The 12,007-nt window shown below is 40.1% G+C and overlaps 1 protein-coding gene across 1 annotated transcript in view; it reads right to left on the reverse strand.

Moving 5' to 3' along the window:
- Positions 1-272: 272 nt before the first annotated feature.
- TCTN3 (tectonic family member 3) overlaps positions 273-12,007 on the reverse strand; it is a 45,229-nt gene continuing 33,494 nt past the window's right edge. Inside the window, exons 12-15 of the mRNA XM_053694985.1 lie at positions 5,001-5,089; positions 4,749-4,902; positions 3,261-3,401; positions 273-1,426 (exon numbers count right to left, since the gene is read on the reverse strand). Of these exons, the coding sequence (XP_053550960.1) occupies positions 1,220-1,426; positions 3,261-3,401; positions 4,749-4,902; positions 5,001-5,089 (591 nt within the window). The 3' untranslated portion in view covers positions 273-1,219. The remainder of the gene's footprint in view (positions 1,427-3,260; positions 3,402-4,748; positions 4,903-5,000; positions 5,090-12,007) is intronic.

Consider the following 12,007-nt stretch of genomic DNA (forward strand, 5'->3'; position numbering starts at 1 on the left):
AGCGCTCAAGTTAGCCTTCATTTACTTGCAGCTAAGTAGACCAGGGACACAAATTGCAGCAGACTCTTGAAAAAGAGGTGTATTCCTGAAATGCTCTTGATTTGCAGAAACTTGTAAACTGCACTAACAAAATGACAGTGTTGATTTTAGAGTATTTCTTTTGAAATACAGAACTGAATCGCTGTTATTTTCGATGGGTTAAACGTCCCTTTAATACTTAAAGTCTACATACAATGTATAGTGTTTTTACAGAACACAGACCAAGACCACTATTTGTTTTATTCCTTTTAATAACACTGTACATGTTTAATTAAATAACATACAAAAATACTCTCTGCAAAATAGAAAAATCACCTTTTTTTGTTAACAAAAAGCAGCAAAACCTGAGAAGTTAAATGATCCTTTTGCATCTGTGTAATACAAAGTGCATCACTCCAGGACAAGTCGTGCACAACATGTAAGTGCACAAGATCACACCGTATATTATTTTATACATACTGGATGGGCGGTGGTGTAGTAACCACTTGCTATAAAAGAGCCAGACGCGTATTGTAAAGGGACTCGAGTCTCCCAAATAAATGATTAACCCTTAGGCAGCTAGACAGGGCTGCTATGTATTTACAAAGTAATGTGTTGCAACCTAAGGGGTTAATTGTCAGTACGTTTCTAAATTGCGCACAACAATGTACAACCCTGAGAAAGTTCTGTACATCTTAAAAAAAAAAAATGTTTTTGTTCGGTCATTTCTTTAAAGAGGTGAAAATAATGATTTTGCTTTTTTACTTCTGACCACAGATTACGGCATCGATTGTCTTTAACAAAGAAAAAAAAACTATTGTTTTGTGTCTCTTTAAGGTCCATATGTGGTTATATCATTATTCAAATAGAACATACATTTTTAAACAACTTTCCAATTTACTTCTATTACATAATTTGCTTCATTCTCTTGGTATCCTTTGTTGAAAAACATACCTAGGTATGCTCAGGAGAAGCAATTTACTATTGGGCGGTCACTGGTGATTGGTGGCTGCACATATACTTCGCTTGTCATTGGACCATCTGATCTGTTCAGTTAGCTTTCAGTAGTATAATGGTGCACCTTCAACAAAGGATAACAAGAGAATAAAGCAAATTTGATAATAGAAGTAAATTGGAAAGTTGTTTAAGATTGTAGGTTCTGTCTGAATCATCGAAATAACATTTTGGGTTTCATGTCCCTTTAAGTGCTCAGTAAGCAGGTCCAGGGCAGCAGAGACAGGAGGAGGAGGGATGCAGCAGACGCTCTGCTAGCTGTGTTTGATAGGAAAGCATTGAAGAAGCCGACTGGTGCTCTGCCGGTGACAGTGGGAGCTGAACGAGGGGCTGGTCCCCTCCTTGTGAGATCTGTGAATGAGACTTGAGTCTGCAGAATGGTGACGTCCTGGCACTGAAGGAGGGAGAGAGAAGGATATTGTAACAGGCACACGCAGGATCAGACGTCACAGGACAACACTGAGACAATACTGCTGCAACCGCTACGCTACCACCTGACTCCAATAGTACTAGGGTTTCATTAATACGTTGCATGCAGCATTTTCCTGCTTTGTCTGTCTCTTTAAAGGGACATTAAACACTTTGAGATGGTAATATAAAATGATAAATCGTATATAAAAAACACCTCTGCAATATACTTTCATTATTTATTTTGTCCCCTTTTCCTGTAATTGCATTCTGAAATTGTGAGCTTTTCAGTTCCTGTTAGAAATGGAAGTGCAGAACTCTGTTAAATCCAGCACAACCATTGGCTGCACACTCTAGTGACCTATTTATAACGGACCCTAATAGGCCGCAGCAGAGAAGGTAACCTAAGTTACAATATGGCAGCTCCCATTGTTTTATAGACACTAAAACTTTGCACTTATTTTGTCAATATTTAAACCGCTAATGAAACTTTGAAAAATACGTCCACATGTTATTCTCAGACTAATCTTTTAGTTGAAGACATTATTCTATCTATCATTTATTTAGTGTTTAATGTCCCTTTAAAGGGACAGCAAAATCTAAATTAAACTTTCATAATTCAGATAGAACATGCAATTTTAAACAACCTACCATTTTACTTCTGTTATCTAAAATGCTTTGTTCTCTTGGTATCCTTTGTTGAAAAGCATATCTAGGTAGCTCACGCTCAGCAATGCACTACTGAGCGCTAGATGGTGATTGGTGGATACACATATATGCCTTTTGTCATTGGCTCGCCACATGTTCAGCTAGCTCCCAGTAGTGCATTCAGGTCTCAAAAAAAAAGCAGTACATTTTACAGCAATATTTTGGATTGTGCTTAAGGGCAACACTTAAAGGGACATGAAACCCAAATTATAATTGTTTATGTTTCAGATAGAGCATGCAATTTTAAACAGCTTTCCAATTAATTTCTAGTATCTAATTTGTTTAATTCTCGTTGTATTCTTTGTTGAAAAGTATACCTAGGTAGGCTCAGAAGCTGCAGATTGGTGGCTGCACATATATACCTACCAACCTACAGTTGGAATTCTACTATTATCTGATTTGTTTTTTTCTCGTTGTATCCTTTGTTAATACCAAGAGAATGAGGCAAATTAGATAATAGAAGTAAATTGGAAAGTTGTTTAAAACTGTATTCTTTATCTGAATCATGAAATAAAAATGTTGGGTTTCACGTTCCTTTAATGCCGAATTGTACACAAAGATGCCTTTCTTTTTAGCTTTAAATTCAAAATAAACAGTGATAACTTAAAGGGATATAGAAGTGTCACAAGAAATTCTCTAAGAGGCTAAACACTGGAGCGAGCTGAGCACATCTGGTGAGCGAATGACAAGAGGCATATATGTACTGCCGCCAATCACCAGCTTGCTCTCAGTAGTGCACGGCTGCTCCTGAGCCTACCTATGTATGCTTTTCAACAACAGATAACAAGAGAATGAGGCAAATGTAATAATCAAAATAAATTGTAATTCCTCTTAAAATCGCATGCTCTATCTAATCCTTCAATCACTGCTCTTACATACGAGTGACAAACATTTTGTTCAGTGGTCCCTTTAGCCTCGCATACAGCATATAGGTCATATGTATCCTACAGAACTATCAATCACATGGAAATCCTGGTGGCTTACTACAGTGAGTGTAATAGGAGAAGTAGATAGTAACATCTAGTTCCATAGTGTAAAAGAATCAATTAAAGAAAAATAAATTGTATAGACGACACTTGACAGGACCAGAACCAGCCCAGTTCTGTACTTACCCGGACAGGTCGGCAGCTGTAGACGAAGCGGGCGCCCAGCACCTGTGACTGAGGGTTAGAGAAAAGACCTACGTCAGCCTTTAGGATCTGCATTTGTAGGGAGACCGGCAGGAGACAGCTGGTGGAGCAGTTACCTGAACCCTGGAATAATATAAAGAGAGGGTAAAAGATGTTACTGTTTTGTAGCTCAAGTGAGCAGAAGAGATGAAATTTGGAAAAGAAAGATGGGGGACGTCCTGTACAGCTGTAATATAACAATTAACCCCAATAATGTGTTCCTAATTATTTATTTTACCTGCTGCAGTGTATTAAATTGTATACAGACAGCTCCTTTACCCTTGTTTGTCATCTGAAATAACAGTTTTTGCCTGTTGAAACCACAACCTACACTGAAAATACCAGTGCTGCCCCACTGGCTATAGAAAAGCTATGTAAAAAAAGACAGCAGCAGAAAACAACGCCCCCAGTGGGAGTGGGAGAGAGCTCATGCAACAAAAATACAATGAACTCATATCAGCTGCTTGCCTGAGTATATTGTCCCTTTAAAGAAATGATGTATATAACAAGAGCACAGTTTATAGGAGTTACAATAGCTTTGCATGAACAAGGAGTAAGTGGAGGCTGTTTAAATTAACTTTTAAAAGTAAGACAAACTGCATCAGTTGTTAATTGGCTGATACGGGCAACTCCAATTAGCTCCGCCTTCACAAGAAATATTACAGTACAGGAATATTTGTTTTACAAAAACAAAAAAAAGGTAACATTATAAAATGTCCTCTTTCAGATTTGACTTCAACTTGTGAAACAAATGGGCAAGAAAAGTGTAAACACAGCAAGGAGAGAGTAAATGCAAACAGGGAAAGCAGACAGAAAAGGGATACGGAGAAAAAACAATATAAAATATGGAGATCAACGAGTGGGAAAAGCTGCACCTTAAAGTGATTTGTACTATAAACAGATCAGGAATGTTAGCGATATTTTAGATGGCGTTTAATTCATCAGATGTAATACAGATGCGCTGTACCTTTAGTTTTTAATCTAGCGCTGAAATTCAAATACCTTGCGCTTCACCACCCACTTCAAAAGTAATATTTTTTTGTGAGCTAACAGTTTGCATTGTGAATAGAATGCTGATTGGAGAGCGGTTCAAACCTTCAGCTCACAAAAAAACAAACAACTTTTGAAGTGGGCGGCCGGAACGCTGGGTATTTGAAGTTCAGTGCTACATTAAAAAGTAAGTTATAGCAGCGCATCTTTATTATATCTGATTAATTAAACTCCATCTAAAATATCACTTACATTACGGATCTGTTTATACAAATGTTAGGGACCTTATGGAGATCTGTCCCTGTGATTACCATGGTGTGTAGTTATATGAAAAGACAAGAGGGCAAGGGCTAATATTAGAAACATCAGTTTTGACGGCAGATAAGAACCAAAGGCTCATCAAGTCAGCTTATAGGTGCATCAAGTCCTCCCAACTATTACCTGTTGGCTGCAGTTCTTGTATATAATGGTTGTCCAGTCCCCTTCTAGTGCAACACTGGCATTACCAAAGACACCTAATCTCTGTGGGGAGTCTCCGGTCAGAAGTTCATATGCTCTAGTACTAAGGTTACTGCATAACTCGGAGGTATGGCCCCTGTATAAATAATAAAAAAAACACAACAGCCAATTATGTAAATGCATTAACCTGTGCAATGATGCATATCGTCATCCAGTGGAATTTTAACCAATCACCTGATAGTGCAGCCACCGAGGGTGTTCATACCAAACTGCACTGCGCTTCGAGAACATGAACCATTCCCCAGAGTCCTCAGCATAGTCAGCTGCAAGGGTAGTCAAGGAGCAACACATAGAGATTTACTGAATATGTGGGAGCAACTACATATAAATTCAGGTGAGATACCTCTGTGCGTCTGCTAGAGGTGACCACACTTACACCTCTCTGGTTCATCTCATGATGGTACCACACTACATAATCCGTATTATTATTGTGCTTTTGTTACTGGATTCACTTCTCTCCCCCAGTCTGTAGGTACTCCATTTGGCAGCTGATGGATCTTCAAGAATTATAGATCTAAAAGCTACATATTTATTTAGTTTAAAGGGTTATAAAACATTTAATTGTTTCATAACTGTAAAAAAGTACTAAGCAGTGGCTTATACTTAGTAGAAATGTGTTTATCATTTAAAAGGATTCTACTTTTATTTATGTTTTTAGCTTTTGTGCAGTATCCATTACTTCCTGTCACAGCCCCACAAGGAGACTGAGGCCTCTACAGGAAGGCATATCTAGTTGTTTGCTGTTTTATTTAACACAATCTGTTTCTTTTTATATTTACTTTGATTTGACATTATTTATTTTTTTACTAAAAGGAGCACTATTTAATATCCCTTTAAATAAATACTTTTTTTTAACTAGAGCAAATGCAGGTTATAAGTAATTTGAAAACTAAGCTTTAAAGGTACATAAAACAGGTTGAGATCTGTGCATATCCTAAAAGGGCTAATTAATTAAAAATAGTTTGCATAAAAAATTGTTTACAAATTGCTGGCAATTATTTTAAATTAATTTTCAAAAATAAGCAAAATGAATTACATAGCTAAGCTGTCTGGAGCAGTCTACTCCACCCCTCTTATCAGTGTTTAGACACAGGCATTGTATTTCAACTGAGTTCACAGTTTCTAGGCAGCTCCAGCAGATAAACCCAATTGACTTTTGCATTCTACCAAAACAACAATAGATATAGATACAGCCATAGAAGGAATTGTGTGTGTAAGGGGGGGGGGGGGGGGTTTAGAGCTTTACAATTCAGAAACTAAAAAGAAAGGGTTAATGGCGAGACACTGCAATATAAATTTGCAGGTAAAGCAATTAAAGTACATATTATTATATTTTGTCTCTATCCCAGCTTGTTTCATGTCCCTTAACTTAGATTAGCCGTAAAATAAGATTTTTTTAGAGGTTCCATCCTAAAAGAATTCAAAATTGAATTTTCCATAAAATGTTTCATTATTATTTTAGAATGCATTTAATTATTTTACCTCCACTACACAGAAAGCCTGGAGAGCATTTTGTGGAATTCAGAACCTTGAGCCTCCTACATGCTGCAGAGTGATTGCTTGATCCATGCAGCAGAACATTTATGTTTGTATTTTATAATTGGTAACAGCAAAGCAGATAAGATAAACATACTATCATCCTATCCTTAGCTTTGCGTGTCGTCTCCCCTATGTACACAAGGGAGCACAGACATTTGATTAAATAGACTACAAATGTAGCCTCACACGTGTAATACCCATTTATCCTGAATCTCTTTCCTTCATAAGGGTGATACAAATATTCTGGGGGAAAATGTATTTTGAGTGCGCCTAAAGTAATTCTCAAGAAGATATTACTCAGTCTTAATTTGTATAAATGATGCAATTTATCATATTATATCTAACATGTGTATGTAATTGGTTATATTTGAAAATGACTATTCTAAAGGATATGTGTTAGTTGATGGATCTATTGTTTATTGAATGGCAATTTAAAAAGATATGAAAAAAATGAATAAAATCACACACTCCAAGTCCAAATATATAAAAACATAATTTATGCTTACCTGATAAATTCCTTTCTTCTGTTGTGTGATCAGTCCACGGGTCATCATTACTTCTGGGATATAACTCCTCCCCAACAGGAAATGCAAGAGGATTCACCCAGCAGAGCTGATATAGCTCCTCCCCTCTACGTCAGTCCCAGTCATTCGACCAAGAATCAACGAGAAAGGAGTAACCAAGGGTGAAGTGGTGACTGGAGTATAATTTAAAAGATATTTACCTGCCTTAAAAAACAGGGCGGGCCGTGGACTGATCACACAACAGAAGAAAGGAATTTATCAGGTAAGCATAAATTATGTTTTCTTCTGTTATGTGTGATCAGTCCACGGGTCATCATTACTTCTGGGATACCAATACCAAAGCAAAAGTACACGGATGACGGGAGGGATAGGCAGGCTCATTATACAGAAGGAACCACTGCCTGAAGAACCTTTCTCCCAAAAATAGCCTCCGAAGAAGCAAAAGTGTCAAATTTGTAAAATTTGGAAAAAGTATGAAGCGAAGACCAAGTTGCAGCCTTGCAAATCTGTTCAACAGAGGCCTCATTCTTAAAGGCCCAAGTGGAAGCCACAGCTCTAGTGGAATGAGCTGTAATTCGTTCAGGAGGCTGCTGTCCAGCAGTCTCATAGGCTAAACGTATTATGTTACGAAGCCAAAAAGAGAGAGAGGTAGCAGAAGCTTTTTGACCTCTCCTCTGTCCAGAATAAACGACAAACAGGGAAGAAGTTTGACGAAACTCTTTAGTTGCCTGCAAGTAGAACTTGAGGGCACGAACTACATCCAGATTGTGTAGAAGACGTTCCTTCTTTGAAGAAGGATTCGGACACAAGGATGGAACAACAATCTCTTGATTGATATTCCTGTTAGTAACTACCTTAGGTAAGAACCCAGGTTTAGTACGCAGAACTACCTTGTCTGAGTGAAAAATCAGATAAGGAGAATCACAATGTAATGCTGATAACTCAGAGACTCTTCGAGCCGAGGAAATAGCCATTAAAAACAGAACTTTCCAAGATAACAATTTTATATCAATGGAATGAAGGGGTTCAAACGGAACACCCTGTAAAACGTTAAGAACTAAGTTTAAACTCCATGGTGGAGCAACAGCTTTAAACACAGGCTTGATCCTAGCTAAAGCCTGACAAAAGGCCTGGACGTCTGGATTTTCTGACAGACGCCTGTGTAACAAGATGGACAGAGCTGAAATCTGTCCCTTTAATGAACTAGCCGATAAACCCTTTTCTAAGCCCTCTTGTAGAAAGGACAAGATCCTAGAGATCCTAACCTTACTCCAGGAGTAACGTTTGGATTCACACCAGTATAGGTATTTACGCCATATTTTATGGTAAATCTTTCTGGTAACAGGCTTCCTAGCCTGTATCAGGGTATCAATAACCGAATCAGAAAAACCACGTTTTGATAAAATCAAGCGTTCAATTTCCAAGCAGTCAGTTTCAGAGAAGTTAGATTTTGATGTTTGAACGGACCCTGTATCAGAAGGTCCTGTCTTAGAGGTAGAGACCAAGGTGGACAGGATGACATGTCCACTAGATCTGCATACCAAGTCCTGCGTGGCCATGCAGGTGCTATTAGAATCACTGATGCTCTCTCCTGTTTGATTTTGGCAATCAATCGAGGAAGCAGCGGGAAGGGTGGAAACACATAAGCCATCCCGAAGTCCCAAGGTGCTGTCAAAGCATCTATCAGAATCGCTCCCGGATCCCTGGATCTGGACCCGTAGAGAGGAAGTTTGGCGTTCTGGCGAGACGCCATGAGATCTATCTCTGGTTTGCCCCAACGTCGAAGTATTTGGGCAAAGACCTCCGGATGAAGTTCCCACTCCCCCGGATGAAAAGTCTGGCGACTCAAGAAATCCGCCTCCCAGTTCTCCACTCCCGGGATGTGGATTGCTGACAGGTGGCAAGAGTGAGACTCTGCCCATCGAATTATCTTTGATACTTCCATCATTGCTAGGGAGCTTTTTGTCCCTCCCTGATGGTTGATGTAAGCTACAGTCGTGATATTGTCCGACTGAAACCTGATGAACCCCCGAGTTGTTAATTGGGGCCAAGCCAGAAGGGCATTGAGAACTGCTCTCAATTCCAGAATGTTTATTGGAAGGAGACTCTCCTCCTGATTCCATAATCCCTGAGCCTTCAGAGAATTCCAGACAGCGCCCCAACCTAGTAGGCTGGCGTCTGTTGTTACAATTGTCCAGTCTGGCCTGCTGAATGGCATCCCCCTGGACAGGTGTGGCCGATGAAGCCACCATAGAAGAGAATTTCTGGTCTCTTGATTCAGATTCAGAGTAGGGGACAAATCTGAGTAATCCCCATTCCACTGACTTAGCATGCATAATTGCAGCGGTCTGAGGTGTAGGCGTGCAAAAGGTACTATGTCCATTGCCGCTACCATTAAGCCGATCACCTCCATGCATTGAGCTACTGACGGGTGTTGAATGGAATGAAGGACACGGCATGCATCTTGAAGTTTTGTTAACCTGTCCTCTGTCAGGTAAATCTTCATTTCTACAGAATCTATAAGAGTCCCCAAGAATGGAACTCTTGTGAGAGGAAAAAGAGAACTCTTCTTTTCGTTCACTTTCCATCCATGCGACCTTAGAAATGCCAGAACTAACTCTGTATGAGACTTGGCAGTTTGAAAGCTTGAAGCCTGTATTAGAATGTCGTCTAGATACGGAGCTACCGAAATCCCTCGCGGTCTTAGTACCGCCAGGAGGGCACCTAGAATCTTTGTGAAGATTCTTGGGGCCGTAGCCAATCCGAATGGAAGAGCTACAAACTGGTAGTGCCTGTCTAGGAAGGCAAACCGTAGATACCGGTGATGATCTTTGTGGATCGGTATGTGAAGGTAAGCATCTTTTAAATCCACTGTGGTCATGTACTGACCCTTTTGGATCATGGGCAAGATTGTCCGAATAGTTTCCATTTTGAACGATGGAACTCTTAGGAATTTGTTTAGAATCTTTAAATCTAAGATTGGTCTGAAGGTTCCCTCTTTTTTGGGAACCACAAACAGGTTTGAGTAGAACCCCTGTCCTTGTTCCGACCGCGGAACCGGATGGATCACTCCCATTAATAACAGATCTTGTACACAGCGTAGAAACGCTTCTTTCTTTATCTGGTTTGTTGACAATCTTGACAGATGAAATCTCCCTCTTGGGGGAGATAATTTGAAGTCTAGAAGGTATCCCTGAGATATGATCTCTAGCGCCCAGGGATCCTGAACATCTCTTGCCCAGGCCTGGGCGAAGAGAGAAAGTCTGCCCCCCACTAGATCCGGTCCCGGATCGGGGGCTCTCGGTTCATGCTGTCTTTGGGGCAGCAGCAGGTTTCCTGGCCTGTTTGCCCTTGTTCCAGGACTGGTTGGGCTTCCAGCCTTGCCTGTAACGAGCAACAGTTCCTTCCTGTTTTGGTGCAGTGGAGGTTGATGCTGCTCCTGTTTTGAAATTCCGAAAGGGACGAAAATTAGACTGTCTAGCCTTAGCTTTGGCTTTGTCTTGAGGTAGGGCGTGGCCCTTACCTCCTGTAATGTCAGCGATAATTTCTTTCAAACCGGGCCCAAATAAGGACTGCCCCTTGAAAGGTATATTAAGTAATTTGGACTTAGAAGTAACATCAGCTGACCAGGATTTTAGCCACAGTGCCCTACGTGCCTGTATGGCGAATCCTGAGTTCTTAGCCGTAAGTTTGGTTAAATGTACTACGGCCTCCGAAATGAATGAATTAGCTAGTTTAAGGACTCTAAGCCTGTCCATAATGTCGTCTAGCGTATATGAACTAAGGTTCTCTTCCAGAGACTCAATCCAAAATGCTGCCGCAGCCGTAATTGGCGCGATACATGCAAGGGGTTGCAAAATAAAACCTTGTTGAACAAACATTTTCTTAAGGTAACCCTCCAATTTTTTATCCATTGGATCTGAAAAGGCACAGCTATCCTCCACCGGGATAGTGGTACGCTTAGCTAGAGTAGAAACTGCTCCCTCCACCTTAGGGACCGTTTGCCATAAGTCCCGAGTGGTGGCGTCTATTGGAAACATCTTTCTAAATATTGGAGGGGGTGAGAACGGCACACCGGGTCTATCCCACTCCTTAGTAACAATTTCAGTTAATCTCTTAGGTATAGGAAAAACGTCAGTACTCGCCGGTACCGCAAAGTATTTATCCAACCTACATAGTTTCTCTGGTATTGCAACGGTGTTACAATCATTGAGAGCTGCTAAGACCTCCCCTAGTAATACACGGAGGTTCTCCAATTTAAATTTAAAATTTGAAATATCTGAATCCAATCTGTTTGGATCAGAACCGTCACCCACAGAATGAAGCTCTCCGTCCTCATGCTCTGCAAGCTGTGACGCAGTATCAGACATGGCCCTAGTATTGTCAGCGCACTCTGTTCTCACCCCAGAGTGATCACGCTTGCCTCTTAGCTCAGGTAATTTAGACAAAACTTCAGTCATAACAGTAGCCATATCTTGTAATGTTATCTGTAATGGCCGCCCAGAAGTACTAGGCGCCATAATATCACGCACCTCCCGGGCGGGAGATGCAGGTACTGCCGCGTGAGGCGAGTTAGTCGGCATAACTCTCCCCTCGCAGATTGGTGAAATTTGTTCACATTGTACAGATTGACTTTTATTTAAAGTAGCATCAATACAGTTAGTACATAAATTTCTATTGGGCTCCACCTTGGCATTGGAACAAATGACACAGATATCCTCTGAGTCAGACATGTTTAACACACTAGCAATAACTTGCAACCTGGTTATAATCTTTTTTAGCAAAAACGTACTGTGCCTCAAAGAGGTACTTAAACGATTAAATGATTAAATGACAGTTGAGATAATAAACTGAGAACAGTTATAGCATCAACTTTAAAACAACACAACTTTTAGCAAAGGTTTTGTTCCCATTAGTAAGATAACATAACTAAATTTGACATAAAAATTATTGAGTAACGTCTTTATTCACAGTCAATATAAAAAATTCTCACAGCTCTGCTGAGAGAATGTACCTCCCTTCAAGAAGTTTGAAGACCCCTGAGATCTGTCAGAGATGAACCGGATCATGCAGGAAAAATAATAGCTGACTGGAAATTGTTGATGCGTAGCAAAGAGC

Source organism: Bombina bombina, chromosome 11, assembly GCF_027579735.1.
Source record: "Bombina bombina isolate aBomBom1 chromosome 11, aBomBom1.pri, whole genome shotgun sequence".
Classification (NCBI taxonomy): Eukaryota; Metazoa; Chordata; class Amphibia; order Anura; family Bombinatoridae; genus Bombina; species Bombina bombina.